General features: G+C 33.0%; 1 protein-coding gene and 1 pseudogene across 3 annotated transcripts in view; both read left to right on the plus strand.

The window, feature by feature from the left end:
* The window catches only part of LOC148600306 (uncharacterized), a 31,718-nt gene that overhangs the window by 3,139 nt on the left and 4,289 nt on the right, over nt 1-24,290 (plus strand). The window contains exons 2-10 of one of the 3 annotated variants that reach the window (XM_088557832.1): nt 4,896-5,052; nt 5,955-6,086; nt 7,094-7,204; nt 10,646-10,710; nt 12,804-12,915; nt 14,428-14,501; nt 15,660-15,854; nt 16,317-16,460; nt 22,804-23,074. In XM_088557832.1, coding sequence (XP_088413958.1) covers nt 4,899-5,052; nt 5,955-6,086; nt 7,094-7,204; nt 10,646-10,710; nt 12,804-12,915; nt 14,428-14,501; nt 15,660-15,854; nt 16,317-16,460; nt 22,804-23,074 — 1,258 coding nt within the window. In that variant the 5' untranslated portion in view covers nt 4,896-4,898. The remainder of the gene's footprint in view (nt 1-4,895; nt 5,053-5,954; nt 6,087-7,093; nt 7,205-10,645; nt 10,711-12,803; nt 12,916-14,427; nt 14,502-15,659; nt 15,855-16,316; nt 16,461-22,803; nt 23,075-24,290) is intronic. The other 2 variants (XM_088557833.1, XM_088557834.1) reach the window with 2 other exon arrangements.
* LOC148600307 (zinc finger protein 862-like) lies at nt 19,714-22,794 on the plus strand (annotated as a pseudogene).

Raw genomic sequence — 24,290 nt, forward strand, 5'->3', positions numbered from 1 at the left:
ATATTTACTTCCAATTTTACCAATCTGTTGACCTCATAAAATCAGGTCTGGTTTTAGTTTTAGCTGGTCTGAGTATTTTTTTAAGTATCAGGAATATTACAGTTCACCAGGGATAGTGGGAATTTATCAAATATTCGTCGTGTATAAACAAAATTCATACACAATTGACAGCATATCGATGTCTTTTTACAAGCATTCTATCTCTGTCAGATAAGACTGTAAATAAAGTGTCTCTTTATGAAAAGCCATGTATTACAGATGAATGTAATGTATCCTTAAAATTCAATGTGAACACATCAAATGATGTCATGCCATATTTTAATTTGCAAAATTATCATTACAATATGATATAAAACACCCAAGACATTTCGAAACAACAAAAATATGAAATACTGTCAATTAAATTTATATATCACAAGGCCACAATTAAAAAAAAAGTTTGTTTCCTGCCCCTGCCCTTAATTTTGGAACTAACCAGGCTGGCAGGGTATGTATATATATATTCAAGAATCATGCAAATTCTGTACTAGTAATATATGATACACATCAAAAAAAGCTACACATTTTTGTGAGTTTTATGCTCATATAGTTGTATGAGTTTTATGCTGAGGAAGGATATCTGTTATCCGAAATATTCAATTTAAATTTTACCATCTTCTGGTGATGTTAAACATATTTAGACGTTTTTATTTTTATATATATATATGATTCCACTTCAGATTGTTCTAGAATTGAAACAGATTGAAACGGCTATCTATATTATCAATTCATTTTAAAGACTAGAGACTGGATGAGAATACAATTAAATTTTTTTTTCATTTGAAGAAACATTTTTATCACTTCCTGAAAGAAAGACAGATCTTAGTATCAGGTTTGTCCTATACCAGTTTCTATATGCTGTCGGGTTTCTTCTTGTATAAATTGATTTGTACTGTAGGGTGCAGTAATATGAGAAATAATCATATTCATGGAGAGTTAGCTGTAATAATGTAGCTCCTGACTCAAACTTGTGTCTCTGCTGAGTAAGTAAGTATGGAGGGTTTTATTACCAGTATTAGAACTAGTGGATAATGGTTTGTTGTTTGCTTGTAATGATTGGTGTGTCATTGTTGGCCTTTTCTGTTAACTTCTGTTGTATTTAATATTCATTGATACATATGAAAGCAAAAAGCCTATTTCATAATCAAGTATACTTCTTGAATTTCTGAAGTTTTTGATAGCTGATTTGCTTGTCAGCAAATGTCAACATTAGAAGCTTGATATCTTCAGCATTTATGTCCTCCAGAAAGTCCTCTCAAATTTTCATTTGTGAAAAGAATACATGTATAATTTGTTTTTCACCGCATATTTAACTTTACTGGTGTCTGAATATATTTTTATAGACGATGACGAGGAAATTTTGCCTTCCATCATGAAATGGAATTTATCTTTACGGTAACAAACACAACCAAAAACTTCCAAGAATTATTTTTCCTGGACCGATATCAGACATCTCCAATCTTTTTCCAGTCAGAAATAATAAAAAAATAGATCCTGAAAACACACAAAAAAAATTCTGACTCGGTGGCTTTTTTTAGGCACAGTAGGGGCGAGGGGAAACAAACAATTTTTAATTGTGCTCCAATTAAAGTAGTAGTTTATTCAAGAATAATGCAAATTCTGTGCAAGTAATATATGATACACATCAAAAAAGGCTACACATTTTTAGCTCACCTGGCCAAAGGCCATGTGAGCTATTGCCATCACTTGGCGTCCATCATCGTTAAAAATTACACAAAACCCTTCGCTTCTAAAACTACTTGACCAATTGAAACCAAACATGGTATGAATGTTCCTTGGGGTATCCTGCATAGAACTTTTGTGGGGATTTTTGATCCATCGAAAAACATGGCACCTGTTACTAAAAATAGAACATAGGGGTCAGACAGTATTTTTTCGCATATATCTCCTGTACCTTTAGGTTTAGCAAAATTCTTTCAGTAGCTGAAATGATCCATATTATTAGGACTTCAAAAGTCTTCAGGGATAAAAGTTCTCGGATGACTCCTTGTAAGAGTTACTGTCCTTGAAAGGAGAAAGATGACTCCTTTTTTTAACAGTTTTCAGTCAATATCTTGAAAACTATGATAGATTAAAAGAAACTTTCAATTGTTGAGATCTTATAATAAGTCCTACCAAAGAATTCTTGAGTCAAAATTGTTGGACAACTTGTCATTAAATTTATTGCCCTTGAAAGGCAAAATTCAACCAGGTGAGCGATATAGGCTCCTTGGAGCCTCTTATTGTTTTTGTTATTAAGTTGCTTTAAAGGTTTATGAAATGCTATGTATAATTATTTATTTCAATTTTGTCTGCTCTTAGGAGATAATTCACATTTAAAATCCAACAATTTCCATTGGATAAGTGTCATTTACAGAGTTATCTCCTTTAATTTTGATCATTCCAGACTGTGTAATTGGCACGGATATTTTATGTATGGGGCACAAAATGTGTGGCATGTGGGCACTCAGTATTCCATTGATCAGTCCCTGAATTTGTGGATTTTTTTTCCGGTTTCATGTCTCGGGGTTTGCACAGGTGCTTAATATCCTTGAAAGTACTTGAAAATAAGAAGTTTGAAAATTAAGGACTTGAAAGTACTTTAATTTCAAAAGAGGTCCTTGAAAGTCCTTGAAGCTGACATCATTTCAAATCAATATAAAAGTGTTGTTTAATTGCAGAAAAGAACATTTTTCTGTCCATCGGACTTGTGGATTACGTACAAAGTTTATAATATTGGCAATCCATATTTTTCCTATTAATACTGTTTCTGTGAAACTGGCACGTAACAATTTAATTCTATTTTTTGATAAATGTGATGTGGTCGTCCTCAGGAAATGAAATAATTCAGTTTGAATGAGAATTTTGTAAATAAAAGCAATCCAATCGTGTGATTTTTACTTTTCTATATACACTTCTGCTTGATTGTTCATTTTATTAAACAAATAAATTGACGACGTCGATTATTTGTTTTCGCCAGTCTGAGAAAAAAGTAGTTCGGACTTTAGGGAAGAAGTTTTCATCATGTCTGGCCTGGTTTAAAATAAAAAAAGTCATATCTATAGATGTTTCTATAGAAGTTATTTGACACTTTGGTAATACCTGTTATTCTTTATGGAAGCGAGTTCTGGGGAGCTGGAAAAACTTTCAGTGACTCTGACCCATATGAACACTTACATTTGAAATTCATAAAAGAAATTCTTGGAATAAATAGTAAAACTACAAACATTGCATGCTTAGCAGAACTGAACAGAACTCCCCTGATACACTAGTCTACGAAATGTTCAGAGAAGTTAAAAACAACAACTTGTGGACATCCCAAATAAAAAATATACTACATAAAAAAAAAATTAGGGTTCTGTCATCTTAACTTAAAACTTAATAACCTTCAATTTTATATCAAAAGAAGCGAATAAAGACTACACGATCAGTTTAAACAAAATTTAGTAGGCTCACTAGCTATTAGTGAAAAAGAGTCATTTTTCCGTAAAATATTTATTCTGTCTAAAAGACCCAAATACACTGATTTATGTAAATCTAAAATAGAAAGATCTATCATCAGTAAATTTCACTAGAGTGCACATGCACTAGAAATAGAAAGGGGTCGGTACAAAAACATAAGAGAGAAAAAACATATTTGTAAATCATGTGATAGTGGGAACATAGAGGATGAATATCTTTTCTTTTCAGTGTGCACCCACTATACAGAATAAAGTTGGACAACCATAATTTAATTTCTTCATCAAAATATCACATCACACCAAGAGACATAGCATATATATTTAACAGTAGCTCTATAGAAATACTAAAAATAACTCAAATTCATGAATGAATGTTGGAATCGAAGGTCAATTTGATTGAACGGAAATTATATTAATATATAATGTTAAAAATAATCTGTTTTGATCAGATTTACACCACTGTTGCACTATGGTCATAAATTTAGTTTATATGTAATGTACATGTATATTACATTGTTCTGTTTTTGTTCATGCCATAACCATTTACTGTAATTGTGTTTGTGCAAATAAAATTGTCTATTGTCTGGCAGGTGTCAGTTCTCAAATAGATGGCTTGAAATGCCTGCATACGATGACTGGCATGAAAAGGCCAACTCAAGCAATACACCTAGAAGCCTTGATGTTTGATAATCAGGGTCTTTGAAAATCTTTAAACTTGTCCTTAAAAGTCCTTAAAAAGTCCTTGAATTTTGTGGTAAAAATGTGTATGAACCCTGTATCTGAACACATTTGTTATATAAAGCACCAATAGTCTTGATTGTAACTGGAGAAAGGAAAGTGAAACTTTTTCTAGTCAAAACAACACAGGGAAAATGTAAGGCATTTTCTGCCTTTTTTCAAATGAGGCCTCTGCCACTGAGATTGGGAATTTTTTAATCAACTGGAAAAAAATAACAAAGTCATTGACTATTATGAATCATTATAATGCAGTTTTTACTTCGGATACCTTTTAACTGATGGAAGATTAAGGTAAAAGAAGATCGGTTAAGGTATTGTAAATTGGCCGCCTTAAAATTTATAAATTAGAGAATAGACATGTTACTCTCTCGATCTTAAAATTGCTCTAGAGAAACTGAAATAACAATTTGCCAACTCATTAATAAAATACGACTTTCATTCTTCCAACAGATGAATTTATTGACAACTTTCACATTGCTTGCCTTTGTTGGGAAATTGATGATAAATTTTGGGGAGAAAAATAACTTTTTTGTCATTTAGAAATGGGCTGGTAAGTCGAAGGTAGAAAAAGCCCTATGACGGCAAACAAGACTTATTTTTTTTGCCTTAAATTTGATATTACTTTACTGATTCTTATATTCCATATTTTTTTTTTAGAAGATGGAGCAGTTTGATTTCAGTAATTTACATGAGAAGGAAAAACCAAGTGATATTGAACAGTATTTTACTAAAGCTCAACTGGAAAACCTGTCAGACTATGAAAAAGTTAGATACAGGAATATGAAGAAAAATTATGAGATGATGGTTAAAATGGGTAAGTTCCTGTGTATTGGTGAAAGCACATCTGTAGAATACATAACAAACCTGATTTTCTTCTTCAATTGAAACTGAAGTCTGCATTTCTAAATTCGATATTTCACCATTTTAATTCATTTTTACAGTCATGTTTTTACACTACCAATTTTGTCAATTTCTGCTTTATTTTTATACACCCGTCTAAGAGGTACGTATTATGGTATGCCGTTGTCAGTCCGTCTGTTGTCCACACTTTGGACAGTAACTCAAAAACACTTTCACCAACTTCTATGAAACTTTGGTGAATAGTTCATATCTATTGATGTAAGTTCCCTTTTGATTTTTATAAATTTAAGATTTATCATTTCTGTGTTATGAATTTTTATACTTAAGAAAGGGGGAATTTTCAAGATTTTGCACAATTACTCGAAATCGCTTTCACTAACTTTTATGATACTTTGGTGAATTGTTCATATCTATGGAAGTAAGCTTCCTTCTGTTTTGTATAAATGTCAAATGTTATGTTTCCGTATTATGAAGTTTTACTCTTTGAAAAAAAGGTGGAAACGGCCAAGGAAATTTTATTCCTTGAAAAATGGTTGAAAATGGACTATTTGACATGATGATCGACTAATAAATATAAAAGGTACTTGGTGACCTTGTCAGAAAAGTGTGTTTTGAAAAAGATAGAAATGTGTGGGTGAAAAAAAAAAAGACAACAAACTTAGTTTAACTTGAAATGGCCTTGATAGTGCCAAATTTTTTGTGCATTTATTTAAAAAATCGAAGCAGTACAATTATGACTATTGGTATATTGAAATCTTATTCTTATTCATTTAAAAGATGTTAACACAGTTTTGAGTTTCGTTTACTCTGACATTAATTTTCTTTATATGCCATGATATACATTTGTAAATCTAGGGTTACCAGCTCTGATGCCTGATTTCATGCAGAAAAGACAAAAAAATAAAAAGATGGAAGAGGTATCTGTTCCATCAGACTCTGATGAGGAATGGAAGCCATTCAAACCTAGAGCTCCAAAACCAAAGAGGGGTTTGTAGATGTATTTTCTCAAAGAAAAATATTCATGCTCTATAATTGTCCTTTGCCAGAAACATTGAAGGGACAAGATAACTGCCTGTCTTTCTTCACCTCAATAATTATCCTTTTCCAGAAACATTGAAACAACAAGAGAACTATGTCTGTCTTCCACATACTTTTCTTTATTTCTTTCGTCTTGAACTGTGTTGGTCCAAACTTTCTGATCTAGGACTTCTGAACATTTTTTTAACTTATGTCTCAGAACTTGAACTTTTTTCATTGTCACATTAATGACAACATTTTGTTTTCCTCAAATGAACCATTGGTCTGAAACTCGGAAAAGTCCAGGGCCTTCAACTTTTGCAAGTTAATTTGAATTCAGGGGTTGAAAATTCCTAAAGCCTGACGCCCAGGACTAATAAAATTGAACCTCAGACTTGCCGTTTTTCAATGAAACAAGTCCGTCGGGCATGGCAAATCTAAAAAAAATAAATACTCTTTTTTGAAAGATTTTGTTGTCATTGTTTGGACCATGTTTCTCAATCTATTTCCTGACCTATAAATACTTGTAACTTTATTTTTAGAATGGGTATTCATTTTGATGATCTATTGATTAGTCATTCTCAAGTCTGAATCACACCTGCGCTTGCATTTTTTGACATGCTGCAATAATATAGATCAACTTCTGTTGATAAACTTTTGAGGAAAATATTGTTGCTCAATTACAATTTCACGGTTAAAAAAATTGCAGAAACGGAAAGCTGATGACAAGGCATCAGATCAGGAGATGGAACAATTTACACCATGTCTTCTTCCCTGCTAACATAGAAATATACATAAGAATATCAGATAACAAAATTGCCTTTATATATCTTACAATTGGGACTTGACAAAACATTGTTCAGGCTTAGTGTACAAAAAATAAAAAAAGTTCAGGGCTAGGGTCTTTCGAACAAATTTTCAACCCTTGCTTTTGGTGTATGAAGATTATAGCTGACCAATGTGTCATTACTATGTAGGTTCCCTTGGAAAGAAGCAAGGTCTAGAGAGAGTTGCAAAGAAGAACATTTCATATTCAGACTCTGATGAAGATTGGGAACCAAACAAAGAGCGAAACAAGAGGAGGAAAGGTACAATGACTGGATTATCAATATTGATCCCCCAATTTTTGTAGGAGTTATGCCCCACTGAATTTAAAACTTTGTGGAAAATTGGCATAAATTACCTGATCAGCACAACTCCTCTGAAACTATTGAACCAATATGCTTAGAACAATTTGTGGGAGGGAGGGAGACATATGTTTTTCCAGACAAAAACTAACTTTTTAATTTTTTTGTGATTTAGCCAATATATGTAAACTTGGAATGATCTAAAAGATTATCATGCCAGGTACACACCGAATACAACAGTTATTAACTTAGATGAAGAGAATATTTTTTAGATCTTCAGCCTGATCCTATTCATCCTTATACTTAATAAAATATTGTTTAAATTAAAACACTAAGCCCTTGATTTGTCAAATTTCCAAAACAAAAGTATTTTTAGCACCTGTCTACTTTCATTTTACTGTTCTTTCTTAGAAGCCATTAAAGGTATGCTGCAATTTACATGAGTCATTAAAACATCCCTTTATTGCAGAAATCTAATAAATTTCATTTTAACAAACTTAGATATCGACCTTGAAAATTGCGTAATAAATAAAATTTAACAATATTAGAAAGCAGTGGGGCATTTAATAGTGGTATTTCACCTGAACATGAAATTTGCACTTTGCTAAAGTTATCTTTCTTGATTGGTTGATTGAAGAGGTAGATAAACTCACAAAAGATTTTTCTCTGTGATACAGATCTTCATTCAGAAAAGGGTCAGTATTTTTCAAGTTAGGTCATTTTAGCTCACTTGGCCAAAGGCCATGTGAGCTATTACCATCACTTGGTGTCTGTCGTCATCGTCAGTGAACAATTTTCAGAAATCTTCTCCTCAGAAACCATTTAGTGGAATTATATGAAACTTTGATCTATCTGTGGTCAAATTTTCATTTTAGTCTTTCAAGTCATTTATTGTCCTTTTTGATGTCTTTTTGCTATTTTTTATGTTATTTCTTTCAAAAATCTTTCTCTGAAACTGTTGAGTTGAATTATATAAAACTTTGCACATATGTTCCTCAGGGTGTCATGCACAAAAGTTGTTTACATGGCAGCCATTAATAAAAATAGAACATAGGGGTCAGACTGTAGACTTTCACATATATCTCCAAAACCATTAGGTTTAGCCAAATTCTGCTAGGGTAAAAGTGTTCAGCATGATGAGATCTATCTGTGGTCTAATTTCCATATTAATATATCAAGCCATATAGGAGTTTTTTCTCCCTTTTTTTTTTTGAGTTTTTTTTTTTTTTTTTTGCTATTTTTGATGTTGTTTCTTTCAAAAATCTTCCCCTCTGACACTACTGGACCAATTTGAGCCAAACTTGGTATGAATGTTCCTTGGGGTGTCTTGTTCAAAAGTTATTTTTATTTTTTCGCTTATATCTCCAAAACCATTGGGATCGGGCAAATTCTGACAAGGGTTAATGTGTTCAGCATGATGAGATCCATCTGTGGGCAAATTTTCATTTTGATCTGTAAAGCCATGTATGATATGGTCCTTATGATAAGTCCTACCAAAGTCTTCTTGAGTCAAAATTGTTAGACAACTTCTTGTTAAATTTATTCCCATTGAAAGGCAAAATTTAAGCAGGTGAACAATTCAGGCTCCTGGGAGCCTCTTGTTATCTCTTTACTGTCCCCCTTTTTTTACTGATCCATGTTTCCAGACGATAACTTGAGAACAGATGAAAGAATTGTTTTGAAACTGCAGTTATTTAGTACTATGAAATACAATGTACCGGTACAGTAAAAAGTTAGGTTCAATTTTCAGCTAAACCCAAAAAATTCTTTTTAACTTGTGTCATTTTTCACTTGACTTTCTGGTTATATTGTTGTGTTGTTTCATTGACATATTCACCTGTATTTATATAACTACGTCAGGGGTGGGGAGGGGTATCATTTAATGTCACATTACAGGATTTGACACTAACTAAACATTTATTTGGTGGTCAACAGGACTACTTTAGAGGTAAAACAGGTAGTCTGCGGAAGGTAATGATGGTTCTGTTCTTAGACCTTATGAAAAATAAGGCAAAAGTTTTATAGCCCATGGGACTACCATGAACATTTTTCAAGTAGTCCTCTCCAAAATTAGAGTGGCACAAGACTACTGGACTACTGTTTGGGTCAATCCCTGCATTTGATGCTATATTTTTTCAATTCTTTGTTCATGGTTTTGACAGAATCACATGAGAAAAAAATATTTTCCCTACCTACCTACTTAATGCTAAAATTGAAAATTGATTTTCAACACTATATAATCCTTATCATTTTTTGAAACCTTGAATATGCTTTTCCAGTATTTGTTAATAAGTGTGGCCTAATTTGGTGTCATTTTCTGTCATTTAAAAAAATAATACTATGAACGTGGTGGGATGTTGTGAGCTTTATTAGTTTCCCTCATAAATTTGTACTTTTGGATATTCATTGTTATATTAAATCTTGCTTAGAGTTACAGAATGTTATCAATATAAATACATATAGTTTTACATATTTTTTATTAAAAAAGATTGATCTGCACTTTTCCAGATATTGCATTTTTAACTTATATTATATTGTCTGCTATTATCTTTTTCACTTCCTACTGGATGGAGAATTTTTGTTATAGACTTGTGCTTTGTATTCACTTTCCTGGTTTTAGATTCTGACACCATTAAAATTAGGTTTTGGTTGGTTTTTTTTCAGAAAATCCTTCACATTGTGGATATGTAGATTTTTGTATGCCTTGCTTAGACTTAAGATAATGCTCATACTTGACCTGACCATAGCTCCTTGCTTAGGGTAGATAGGTAGGGAAAATCTTTTATTTCTTCAAAGACAGTCAAAGTACATGTGGTTCAGTAAAAATCATGTTCAGTAAAAAAAATGTTGAATATTTTGTTTAAATCTTATGGGAGAAAGGCAGTAAAGTTATTTGTTTAGCACACATTTTTATGGGTAAGTAGGGTGAAGGGGAAAACAATTCAATTTTAATTTTGGCCTTGAAGGACATGTGATATCAAGCTCTTGTTTGTCTATTCCTCTGTTGGTCCTCTCCTAATATTTTTGTTCTGAATCTCCTGAAACCACTGAATGAAATTAGATAAAACTTGCCTTTTTTTTTTTTCGTCAGATGATGTCATGCTTCTGCTATTTTGAATTACCATATGACTTCAGGAGTTCCTTGAAACATAACTTGGACTTAGTCAATTTTCAAGTTAAAGGACCATCTTCCAATTGGCATCTCCTCTGAAACATTTGAAAGGAATTCAACGAGACTTTCACATTCTCCCTATGATTATACCATTCCTCAGCACTATTTTGCTTTTCCATTTGAATTAGTTAAGAATGGTTTCCAAGGACAGGAGCAGGGAAATCACCTGCTTAGTTTTTCTCAAAGACTTATTTCTTCCTTTTTTTCTGAAACTTTTGGATATTTTACAGTTGTAAAAAAGGATCATAATGAAAATGGTAATGAAGTAGTACAGAGTAGTACACCTGAAGCTCAAGTAAGTAAAAAAAAAATAAAATTTACTTATCTACAATCTAGAAACCAAGGTCAGATCCATTTTTATATATCTGTCAATTTTGACAGGACGTATTATGGTATACCTGTCCTTACATCTGTTTGTCTATCATCAACACTTCGTACAATAACTGCAAAATGCTTTAAAGTAATTTAAATAAAACTTTGGTCAGGTGTTCATATTGATGGGAGAAAGCTTCATTTGATTTTTCATAAATTTTAGTTTTTTTAGATAAAGTACTTTGTGCATTTAAAAAAAGGGATGGTTTTTATACCAGGCCACACATAGTGACAAGGTATTATATGATACACTCAAGGTTCCGGAAATTTTGACAGCCCATGTCAAACATTTTATCAAATTTCAGCAGTCGTTTGTGTTAGTCTTTTACCTGTCTAGATCGAGAAAAGAACTTTAAAAACCCTTTTTGTAGTTATTTGAAGATAAATATTGGAATTTGTGTTATTCCATCACGTACTCTGTCTTATACAAAATGAATGAGCAGTTTCGACCACATGTGGATGTTTTGACATGTAAACAAAACATTGTCTCTCGGACTTTTTCATCACATTAACAAACAGCCGAAAACTTCCAAGTGATGAAAAAAATGATGATTATTTTAAAAATGAAAATTGCGAATACATTTTGTATATTGATTTGAATGGTTTGTTGACCTACGTATTTAAAAAGATTCAATTGATGAATTAATCGTAGTTTCAGCACCTTGTGCTTTCATTGCCATTGAAAGATCGACGGGAAAATAGATTTGTCAATCTTTCGTATTTGAATCAAGTTATAAATGTTTGAGTCACTTCAATCAATTCGTATATGCAATGGTGCTGCACATGTAGCCTGAATTTAGTTATGCAATCAACCAATCAGTTACAGGTAAAACCGCAGTCACAGGTGGCTGCACATCGGCTAATATTAATATTAATGTACACCTGTCAATTAATTTCCAATAAACAATTAGGAGACAGACAGACAGGATGTTTATAAACCACGCTGACTAATTTATAAGGGTTGATAGATTTTTTTTATGTCCGGTATTGGAAAATGATTGTCAAACATTTGCAAGATTTGTCGGTCAATGACCGGCATTTTTGACCATTTCTGGATCCTTGGATACACTGAGAAAAATTATATTTACAGTAAAGTTATTATGCAGTCCATGCTGTAAAACTTTTTATGCCCCCGCGACAAACTGTCGGGGGAGGATATTATTTTACCCTTGTCCATCCGTTCTGATTACACATGATCATGGCTTGTCTGGCTATATCCTTGTACAGTTTTTGCATTACATCTAAAATATTTAAAAGGGTATTTCTACATGTGATGAAGATATGCTGGGCCAAAGGATTTTATTTTTTGTGAAGTATTACGGAAATTGGTGATAGTTACACTTGGTCATTTTACTCAGAAAAAGGCCTATATGGCTTGTATGGCTATCTCCTCTTGTAGTTTTTGAACTATATCTAAAATATTTTTTGCAGGATTTTTCTACACACAATGATGGTATGCAAGGTCTTAGGATCTTGATTTTCATGAAATATTAAGGAACTGGGTGATAGTTGGACTTTGGACCATGAGTAACGCAAGTCTTGGAAGGATTTCTGAATCTGCAAATCATGTCACTATACAAAAAAAAAATGTTCTTACTTGGCAAATTTAGCGAGCGAGGGGCATCATTAGTGTCTTACAGACACATTTGTTTTACTATATAAAAATTACTACCAACAAATGACGTGGGGGCTTCTGTGATAAACAGGGCTTCTAGTTTATCATAAAATCTGGTAAATTAGTGAGATAAATATGTCTTAAATTCTTAAAGGTGTAGTGTAAGAGAGAATCTAAAGCATACTTTTAATTGAATTCAGCATCTATAAATTTTATACATTATAGTAAAACTGTTAGGCCTACAATTTTGTTTCAACAAGAGTAAGTATTACCCTTACAAATATTTTTAGAGCTTTATGAAATAATGATTGACCAGTGTTTTTATCACAAGAAAAAATTATAAAAACACTTAAACATCAAGTATTTATAAAAAATAAATATGGAACTGACTCCTGTTGTAGGGCGAAGGAGATAGTAAAACTAATGTTCAGCAGAAACATAGATATCCCCTGAGAGATGTACCAACTGTAACCTACATGTACTTAGAGGTTCCTGATGATGACGAATTTATCTGTAAGTTTGATTTGTAGAAAATACAAAGTTACAAAGAAGAAATTTTTGTAAAAACTGAACTGACTTGACATGAAGTTTAATTGCATTTATGGTATTTTGAACAGGAAGAAAGCTGGCAAGCTATGATTTGAATTTGCTTGCAACAAAAATGGGGGTTACTTATTTTGGCCTGACAGTTATTATGCACCAACTAGCATTCAGAGAACATTCTGTTTTACTACTGAATGCACTTATGCATATCTTTTATGTAACAGTAAACATAAATTTTTCATAATTTTAAATTTTATAGATTCATATACAATCATAAACATATTGCTGTTGTATTATGGTATTGATATCATTTTCCCTATTATTACATAATTTTCCCTTGATCTTTTCCAATGTATATGAACAAGTCAAATGAACATTAGTGATTTTTCTATGTATGAATGAAGACTTTTTTTCTTCATGCTTGCAGATATTGATATTACAGTCCTTGAACTTAACAAAATTCACAGAAAAAACCAGTCTTCCAGATTTTTTTTCTGAACGCTTGCAGATATTGACATGATTTTTGATATATAAGTTCACCATGATAAGTCATAGGTCAGGTTTATGTTTCGGTTTGCTCTGATGATTTTAACCGAAATTTCGGTCCTTGAACAACAAAATGCACAGAAATAACAGTTTTCTGGACTTTTTTTCTAAATGCTTGCGAATTATGACTTTTTTTTTTTTTTTTTTTTTTTGGTGTATAAATTCACCATGATAAGTTATAGGTCAAGTGTACATTTTGTTCCACTACAATGATATTTACTTTTGATTAACCAAGACTCAAAGAAATCAGCCTGGAGTTTTAAACTACCATTCTGAGTAACAGAAGTTAGTTAAAAGATAAAGATCTAAAGCTTAAAAACACTCTTATTCCTTTTTTTATTGGGGTCCTTCTACATGTATTTCTCTTATTCCTTTTTTTATTGGGGTCCTTCTACATGTATTTCTCTTACGAAAAAAATTACTTTAGTATCTAACATGGGATATGTGAGTGTGCTCACTAAGGTTCTTTAATTTTCCCCAATTTTTCTTTAAAATTCCCAAAATCCTGTTATTGGTTTTTTATTTTAATATGACTTGTCCATGTACTCCAAGCTCACCAAATAAGTTGAAGTCCCCCAACTCTATGGGGGAAGGGACACAGGTATACTGGTGTCTGTCTGTTCTGTCAGACTTGGTAAGCAACTCCTCAGATACCACTCAATGGACTTCGTTGAAATTTGTAGGATTGTTAATTATTATATGTAGTTGATCATATTGCACTTCCATTTTGATTCAACAAATTTTGAAGGAGTCATAGAACTTTCTATTCATTAGAAAAAGGGATTTTTACATTTCATGTTTATAACTTTATATGCAGTTTTTCTTTTTGACAGTTTTGACTAACAAAAAATCTTTTCACACCAAAGATACAATATTATAGTTGCTGTTTTTTTTGTTGTTTTTTTTTTTGGTGATCCTAGTTGTAATTTCTTGCAGATTGTGAGGATTGTGAAACAGAATATGAAGGTGACTGTCCAGTTCACCCAAGTACGAGGATATTGGACTCCAAGGTATTTATAAATCTGTTGAACTCATGAAACACTTTATGACTGAGAGCATTGTTATACCTAAATTCAGACATGATTTTTTTTTAATTGAAACGTAATCGTTCTGTGGGTTCTGACAAATTTTGATTCTGCTTACTTAAATAAGATGGCTGCCAGAGGCCATTTAAGCCTCTGATTGGCCAACTTTCAAAGGTCAATTCCTCTGAAACCAAAGGTGCCATTGTCTTGAAACTTGACCTCAATGCCCTCTACAAACAATCCACTTTTTGTGTGGAAGTTGCTCAAAGTTGCTATGAAACCTTGTGGGGAAACCCATTTAGGCTTGCCGTTCAACTATATTAAGATTGTCCTTAAAGTGCCAATATAAGGCATTTATATTTAAACGTTGCCTCATCATCTTTAGCTTAGGAAACCATAATTTGATTGCATCTGCAAGCAGAGTGAATGTGTTATAAAATGAGAGTTTTATCAAAAATAGGGACTTGAGAACTGAAAAAGAGGTCATGGTGCTTCAATTTGCCTGGCCTCTTTAGAAGAAGAATGCCTCTCACCACTCCCATAATATCATCCAATTCTTGTTTTCGACCAATCTGAAGCCAAAAAATGTATTTTTAAAAATACTCATTTTTCACATGAGTGATCCGTCTTTGGATGCCTAATCTTCTACTTTCAACTATAATGAATTTTATTTGGCTCAAATGATGATCGATGGTACAAGCTTTGAAAAAATTGTACTTTGGACCCTGGGAGCATGGACCAGGTGCACTTGTAGGGTAAGTGTCTTCTGCTTTTCCTGAGAAAGGCCTAGTTGGTCATAAAAAGTCAAGTCAAAATAGATGAAAGAAAAAAGGGAAACTATGACATGTTAATGAATCAGTTTTCATAATGCAGATGGATATACTGTAACATCCACAAGTTCATGATGACAACCATGAAGCTTCTATGGTGATGAATTCAATCTTGTAGCAACATAACCCTGTTCAAGAAGCTTTATAGTCGGAAGTCTAACACAATACAAAAAGTCTACGTAGTTATGCTACCTCTGGCGTAATGTATGAGTTGTGATATGAAAACTTTATTCTTTATGGTGCTGAAGGGATGTTGCCAAAGATGAAATCAATCAGCATGGTAAGTTAATTATGATACTTTTTTCTATTGAAGGTATCATCTAATGGAGAGAACAGAGCCATTGAAACTTTGCCTGAGGGTATGTCTGTGAGAGAATCTAGTATTCCTGATGCAGGGCTTGGAGTATGGACAAACAGAGACATCCCATGTAGATCTGTATTTGGTCCATATGAGGGAGAAATCACCAAAGATGCTGAAAAAGCTCATTCTACAGGATATGCTTGGCAGGTAATGCAGGGATAAAAAAAAAAAATAATGTGAGAATTTTGTTCTATATTTGAGAAAATTTTCAATTTTTTTTTTGCCTGATGTTTTTTACTGTATTGTTATGCCTCCTCCATACCATATACATGAAATATAGGCATGATCTTTTCACTTAGGAAGTGTGTCACTTACTCATTAAAATTGGAGTATATAAACTCCTGATATCAGGACATGAAGATTCCCCATTTCCATTTCTCAGGGAAAGTGATTTTTTTCCTGAGAGTGTCATTTTCAGTTCTCCCTTAGTGGGAAGTTCTTTTTTTGTGTGTGTAATAACATCTGTTGCTGTTTTTTCACATCGGCTGAGAAAAATCTGTTACAAGCTGTAAAATACATTTAAGGAGTTCAGAAATTATGCTTTCATAAACTAGTTACTTTCTGCACTGGTTTTCAATTATACATGTACATTTATCTTTTCATATACAGTATTTCAGAGGGTATCACTTGCTGTTGACAGGGGTGTCTCGAAGAAAATGCTGTATTTTGTGTCGCCAACTGAAAAAAAAATACAGGGAGATTCCCCAAAACCCTCTAGCAAGACACAGGATAGTGAAAATTACTTCAAGGAAGGTGAACTACTCATTTCACTTGCCCATAGAGAAGTTGGGTTTGGAAAAATTCTTACCGGAACTAAAAAATTCTCAAAAATAATTACTTGTTTCCTCTGAGGCACCTAATTAACCATATTTATCAAGAAAAAACAAAACAAAAACACATTCTTCATCAGCTAATATAAAGGAGGTGTAACAGGAATAGAACTGTAGTGTAGGCTGCAGGGCTAGACATATGTCTAAACCCTAAACAAAAAATATACCAAGACCAACAATTGCGGTGAGGTTGCGAGGTGACCTATATTGCTAGGGGGACCTTGGGCATCGCTCCTCAGAAAAATCCTGAATTATGAATATGTTCTGGACATTTTTTTAACTGTAGAAATCCATATCATGTATATTTTTAATATCATATATTTAAGTATGAATGTATAAAAGAGACAACAACCCTGCCTGGATGAAAATGCCTCGTGGTACATGATTCATTTTCATCTGCTTCTTAGTCTCCCTCCGGCTTTAGAAGAAGGAAAATTAAGATTTGCATTCCATCCATCAGTCTGTCACATTGTCAGTGAGGAAATTACTTTTTTCACACTTTTTTCTAAAAGCTTCCAGATATTGAGTTGATTTTTGATATGTAAGTCTACCCTGATGGGTTACAGATCAAGTAAAGGTTTTGTTTCACTTTGCTGATTTTTGTCAGAGTTATGGCCCTTGAATTAACCAAAATTTAAGTACCAACTTTCAGTTTTACAATTTTTTTCTGAAGAAAACATGTTAACATTATCTCGATGTGAAAATTTTGTAAAACTTAAAAATAAAAAGTGAAACTTGTTGGAAATATTGGTTGTGTATAGTAGAGCAATCGTTCATAAATAGATGCAATACTTGTGAAGGTAAAGAGGTGTAAAATGCATGCTTTAAGCTATCCAGAAAGATTCAGATCCTCGTTGGATTGGATTCTCTTCCCTGCAGCAACAGAAAGTTTTTCAAAAATGCAAAATTTCGCGCAAACTTCAAGAATTAAAATCTTGAACAAATGAGCAGAAAAAGGTACACTTTTTATTTGCTTTTTTACAATTATACCATGCCAACTTTCTTCTTCTGGCAGTTTTTAAGTGCCTTATGTTTTAGAAAACCTGTTTTTTTTTTGTTTTTTTTTTTGACAAGTAATTTTGGGAAGGCACCTAAAATTTGTTATGAAAACTGACGTATATTTTTATTACGTTACCATGTAGAAAAGAATATCTATCTTTTTTTATGGATCTCCATAATGTAAGGTTTTGAAAAATATATACTTTTTACAGGAAAAAAAAATGTTGGATTTGCTTGTTTAAGTGTCTCAATATAGCTTTATTTCCACAAATTATCTGCAGTGACTTATCTATATAGTGGAACCTTATTGAGTTACAGATTAAGTTTACTTCTCGTTTTGCTTCACTGATTTTCTTACAAGTTAAGGCCCTTGAACTTTGAAAAATTTACCTGAAGTTTTTCACACTTTATTTCTTAAAACTTGCAGATATTGAGTTGATTTTTGGTATGTGAGTTACAGATCAAGTAAAGGTTTTGCATCACTTTTTATCAGAGTTATGGCCCTTAGAATATACCTAAATTTAAGTTTTCCACACTTTTTATCTAAACACTTGGAGATATTGAGATGATTTTTGGTATGCAAGTCTTCCTCGATAAGTTGCAGATTAAGTTTGAATTGTTAATGCTCAGCTGATTTTTTCAGAAGTTACCAAAATTTCAGTTTTACGTGCTTTTTTCAAAGGAAAACCTGTTAACTTTTTCTCAATTTTGTCAGTTTGATACATTGCATCTACCCCAAAGAACTTGAGATAAATGTTACTACAGACACTGTGAGGTCAGCCTCATATCTTGACCTACACTTAGAAATCAATAGTAAAGGAAAACTATTAATCAAACTTTACGACAACGTGATGACTTTTCATTCAGAATTGTCAACTTTCCTTTCATCTGTGGCAACATCCCTTCAGCACCTGCATATGGAGTGTTCATATCACAGCTCATACGTTATGCCAGAGCTTGCAGAAACTACACCGACTTTTTGAATCGCGCTAGAATTCTAACAAACAGGATTCTGGAACAGGGTTATGTTGCTACAAGATTGAAGTCATCACTACAGAAGTTTTATGGTCGTCATCTTGAACTCGTGGATCGTTATGGTGTATCCATCTGCACCATGAAAACCGATTTATTTGACGTGTCATAGTTTTCCTTTTCTCGTTTTTCTACCCTAGACTTAACTTTTTATGAGCAACTTGGGGGTGTTTCTAGAAAAGCAGAGAAGGCTTACCCTACCGGTGCGTCTGGTCCATGCTCCTAGTTTTTAGTGGTGTCCGAGTTGCTCATTTGCTTTTGTTACTCTGTATGTATGAGTTTAGTTACTTTATGTTCTTTGTTGTGTACATCTGTTTTCCATGTCTGGTCTTTGTCCCTTGATTACATTCGTTTGATTACTTCTATAACCTTGGTTCCCTTGATTACTCAGTGTGACAATATGTTGATATAACAAAAGATCAGGTAATTATTTGTTAAGAATTGTATTGAATTCGAAACCTAATCTGTCCAATTGTCTGTGCATAATACTTTGCAAACCTGCACAAGCATCAACATTTCCGCTAGTCCGATCGCCCGAGGCGACTAAAACTGGCTGTGGACTACTGAAATTTTGGGTAGAAATAGTCCACGGGACTAGTAAATATTCAGTATTGAAAATGACTTAATTGCGTCTCATTGTTATGTGAATCATATTATTGTAGCCATCAGACAGAAATGAACTTCTGGAACGTGTTTCTTTCACCTACGGTTAAAAAATAGAATGATTACATTATTGATTTTTGTGTGACTGTTTTAGGAGTCGTGATTGGTCGGTTTGGTTGTTAGTTATGATCAGTAGGATATAACGTAACTTATGAAAATTTTTAGTGCTTTTAAGGGTAATGTCCTCATAATACATCCAATTTCTTTGAATTTGAGGTCATAAATTAAGTTTCCAAAAGATTTAACCAAAACTAATCTTTAAATCGATGATTTTAAACAAAATATGTATTTCGTGTCCGTTGCATTATTTTCGGTCAACTGCTGAAGCCAATAAAATGGTGTCTGCATTTCCCATAATTTTTTAACTTATGGAGAAATTTCTTACAAATTATGCTGGTCCATCGCCAAAAAAACGTAAAACTGACAAGGAAGTAAAGCAAAGGAAACAGGAATATGATAAAACTGTACAGGTTAGAGAATTTCAGTCGCATTGGCTAAAATTATTTGAGTGGTTGGAGTATCATGTAACCAATTGAGAGGGCAAAATGTATTGCAAAATGTGTCGAAAATATGAATCAATTGGAACTTTTGTAAATGGTTGTAGGACATTTAAACTTGAGAGTATCAGGGCACATAACACCTCAAACAGTCACATAAAACACAGTTTAAAATTTCCAGGCAAGCATTGTAAGCCTGGAACAAGTGATGCAGAGAAGGCACTGTTCAGCATGAATAAAGCAGTTTTACCCCAGCTTTGTCTTCTATTTAGAAATGCTCATGCTTTGGCAAAGACTGGACGGTCCTTTACCGACTTTACATGGCTTTGCGACCTAGATGAAGCCAAGGGTTTAAATATTGGGCAAACTTATAGAAATGACAAGGGTGCTCTTGAGTTTGTTGCTGCAATTGCTGCAATTGCTACAAATGTCCATAGTAAAGTATCTAATGCCTTAACTTCGTCAAAATTTGTGTCTTTATTATCAGATGGAGCAACAGATAAATCTCACCAAGAAGCAGAAGTATTATATCTTAAGAACAGCAACAAAGGGAGTTGTAGAAACAAAATATGTTGGTATCAAAAACATTCTCTCATGGTATTTTAATTGCATTACAACACATGTTGACTGTTCACTTTGGTGATGAATGGCGGAAAAAAATGTTTGGCTTTGGTTCCGATGGGGCCAGTGTAATGACTGGTTCAAAGAATGGTGTGATTCAGAAATTAAGAGATGAACTTGATCGCCAGTTTATCCTAGGAGTCCATTGCTCAGCACATAGACTTGAACTTGCTTGCAAAGAAGCTTGCAAATCAATCAATCTCTATGTCAAAGTTAGTCAACTGATGGAGAATCTATATTTATTTTATCGAAACAGTTCTCTTAATAGGAGTAACCTAAAAATCGCTTTTGATTCCTATGACAGAAACCCGCTGATGCCAACAAGAGTGATTAAATAAAACCAAACTTAATGTTTTGGAAATTGAATAAATATTCTAGTCAACAAACATGTATCTAGGTCCTTGGCACTTGGAATAGCAAACACCAACAAAGACTTAGTTTATATAGCAATTTTAATACAACAATACTAGACAATTTGTACATACAGTAACAAGACTATAACTAATTGACAGTGTTCTCTGTTTGACACACACACACACACACACAGTCTCACTCTGCCCTGTTGATTTATTTATGTCTTCTTGATTTTTAGGGGACTACTAAAAATTGTGTATCTACTAGTCCTTGGACTACTGCCAGAAAAAAAGCAGGTGTCAATCCCTGCTGCATCTGTTCAACAATTTGAACTTCTATGTATTGTTTTGCAATAGTCTCAGAATGCTTGTTATATTTAAAAATAGAAAGAATTTCATTCTCATTTACTTTGCATTTTGCTAATTGTAAGAAGTGCACCAATCATCCAGTTATTTTTTGTTTGGGGAGCCCCAAGATTGATTTGTTCATGTTATTAAGATTTTGTCTTTATTCTTCTTTTCAAAGTCATCTTTTCTCTTGTCTGACCAGACTTTATCTTTCTGTTGACAATTTTTTTTCTATTTTTTACTGTAACATTGGGCAATTCAGTTTGTTGCCTTTCGATTTGAGTGGATGCAGGCCTATAGTCAACACATTGTTTTATTTCATTTTCTTGCAAATCATGGTAATGGAGGCAATATGGTCAGAGATTGAATTTCAGAATTTTTTTCCACTAACTAAATTTAGCAAGTACTGAAAATTTACTCGCTAAATTTAAGTTTTTGGGGTTATTTACCTACATTACATTTATAATTCCACTGGCAAATTTTAGTAAGTGGAAATAATTTATACTAATAAAATTAAATTTCAACTTGCATTTAGCAAGTATTCCCCCTTAAATTTGATCACTGACTCTCAAACACCAATCATCGATCTGGAATCTTATCAATTCCCAACATTATTATTTGTAGACGAGCCAATATACATAAAAATACATGGCCAAAATACATAATATTTATATATTTCATTGTACAATGTATTAAGTTTCTGAACCGAGATCAGAAAATTATTTTCCAGGATATGTAGGCAAGAATATATATTTTTATAATGTAGTAAACTGAATATATTAGATAACACATAAAAACTGAATTCAAAGAAGACAAGACATCACACACAAAAAACAATAGCACTGGCAGTGTGAATTTACATACACACACACACACACAAAAACTTGAGTGATGTCTAGTGCCCCTGAAGGGTAAACATATCCTGCATAGCCAGTGGCACCTGGTTATAGTCCAGATTTCGGTTGAGAACTTGAGAGTGGAAATGAATGACAGTCCAAAAAACTAATCAAGGACTGATATGGTGTTCTGACATAGTATATTAATAGTTATTTAATAATGAGTTCGAGTTGAATATTGCAAAATATCAAATCAAGTTAAGTATGTAATTTCAACATTAATTGCTTTTTTTTTTTTAAAGAAAAGCAACGTTAAAACCAAGGCTTGTTTGTAATGATGATGAATTAAATAAGACAAATTTGTATTTTGCAATATTAAGATTTCACGATTTTCACGAGATTTTCTCCCAGTTTTTAGTGGAGTCCGAGTTGCTCATTTACTTTTGTTACTTTGTGTGTGTGATTTTAGTTACTTTGTGTTCTTTGTTGTGTATGTCTGTTTTCCATGTCTGGTCTTTGTCCCTGGATTACATTCTTTTGATTACCGCTATAACCTTGGTTCCCTTGATTACTCTCTTATATAACCATTCCATCTCCGATTCCTTTGGAATATTTCGGTGCTTAATCTTTTGTTGACATTTATTATCAGCCATGGTGCAATCATGTCAACAGTTTTGAAGAACCTCATAAGAAACCTCACAATTTTGCTGTCAACTGAAATTTTATCATCTTGGAATTAGAGACACACCACAACTAATGTCAACAGCAAATCTTCATATTATTAGCTTATATCACTCTGCCTTCTGATATGATATCACAATGTATCTAGTTGTCAAGAAGTAGATAAAACCTAATCTAGATTTTTGCATTGTGTACAGATTGAGATTGAAGTTCAGTCTGAAACTTTTTCATTGAAGGTGTATGTTGATGGTAGCCCCAGCCACTTTGTTGATGCCTTCAACATATCTAAGTCAAATTGGATGAGGTATGTAAATTGTGCAAGAAACGAAGATGAGCAGAATCTGGTGGCTTATCAGCACAAAGGAGAAATATATTACAGAAGTTTTAAAGAAATTCCATCAGGTACAGAGCTACTTGTATGGTATGGTGCAGATTATGGTAAGGACCTTGGAATAGAGAGACTGGATGTCAAATCTTTACTGAAACCTAAGTTCATCAATGGAGAAGGTAGGTTATTTGTAATTTACGCATTGCTTTTACACCAATATGTATTTCATTTGTGCCAAAATTTAATTATTTCATTTTAGCCTATTACAAGTGTATTTAACATTATAATACTTTTTATATCATAATTTTACTTAAACATTTTGTACATCCTCCATTAGCCATCTGTTTTCCTTGCTTACATTTGATGAATTGAAATAGGACATTTAGCAAGATAGTAATTTTAAAGTTAACCCTTACCATGCTGGAACCGTAATATTACAGTCATTGGCAGTTTTCCGATTTTTTAGGTTCTGGCAATTTTATTTTGGGCTTTGGAAACCACAATTTGATTTCATGTGCAAGCTGCATGAATAGGCTTTAAAGCGAGGTTATACTATACAGAGTTTTAGCAAAAATAGAAATTTGACAACTGAACAAGCGGTCTTGAGTTAAGATAGCCACAAAAAAAAATGTGAGTTTTTGAGGGGCAGACCTCAATTCTCGGCCTCTAACAACAACAGAACGGATCCATAGTGTTCACCAGGTTTCTACAGAACAATGATGTCTGCCTCACATACTAACCACTTTCGGTTTTAGGCCAATCTGAAGCCAAAAATTGCAAAAAATCACAACTTTTTTCTCATGAGTGATCCCTTTGGGTATCCCTGACTTTCCACTTACAAATGTAATGAACAATTTATGGCTTGATTTACCATCAGAGGGAACAAGTATTGGAAAAATAGCACTTTGGACACTGTTTTATCCCTGGTGAGCACCACATCCTGTGAAAAATGACCATTTTCCGGCAACAGACCCATTTTCCTGCGCATTTTAAATTGCATTTACAGCTTAAAAATTCATGTAGTCATCTTGAAATTGTCATAAATTTCAGGAAGATATACAACTTTTTACTCCTGAGGATTAGTTTTGTATGAGTACAAATTGTTAAAACAATCTACTTGAAACCTTTAATAGATTGTTTACTTACCTTACCTTATGGTTTCCTGTAAAGTTACGTAAAATTAAATGGATTTTGGCACAAATAAAATAGTGAACATTTTAAAACTTGGCTCAAAAGCATGACACCCGTGTATAACGTCACGAGTTAAGCAATGCAAGTACTTATTTTTAACTTGAATTTCTTGATCTGTTTATTCTACCAGTACAGTTTCAGCAATATTTTGGTAAGAGTTAATCCAGTAGGATACAAAGTTGCTTAAAAACATGAACTTCAATT

The sequence above is a fragment of the Perna viridis genome, chromosome 13 (assembly GCF_037379345.1).
Source record: "Perna viridis isolate PV_CMFRI_1.1 ecotype Kerala chromosome 13, ASM3737934v1, whole genome shotgun sequence".
Taxonomy (NCBI): Eukaryota; Metazoa; Mollusca; class Bivalvia; order Mytilida; family Mytilidae; genus Perna; species Perna viridis.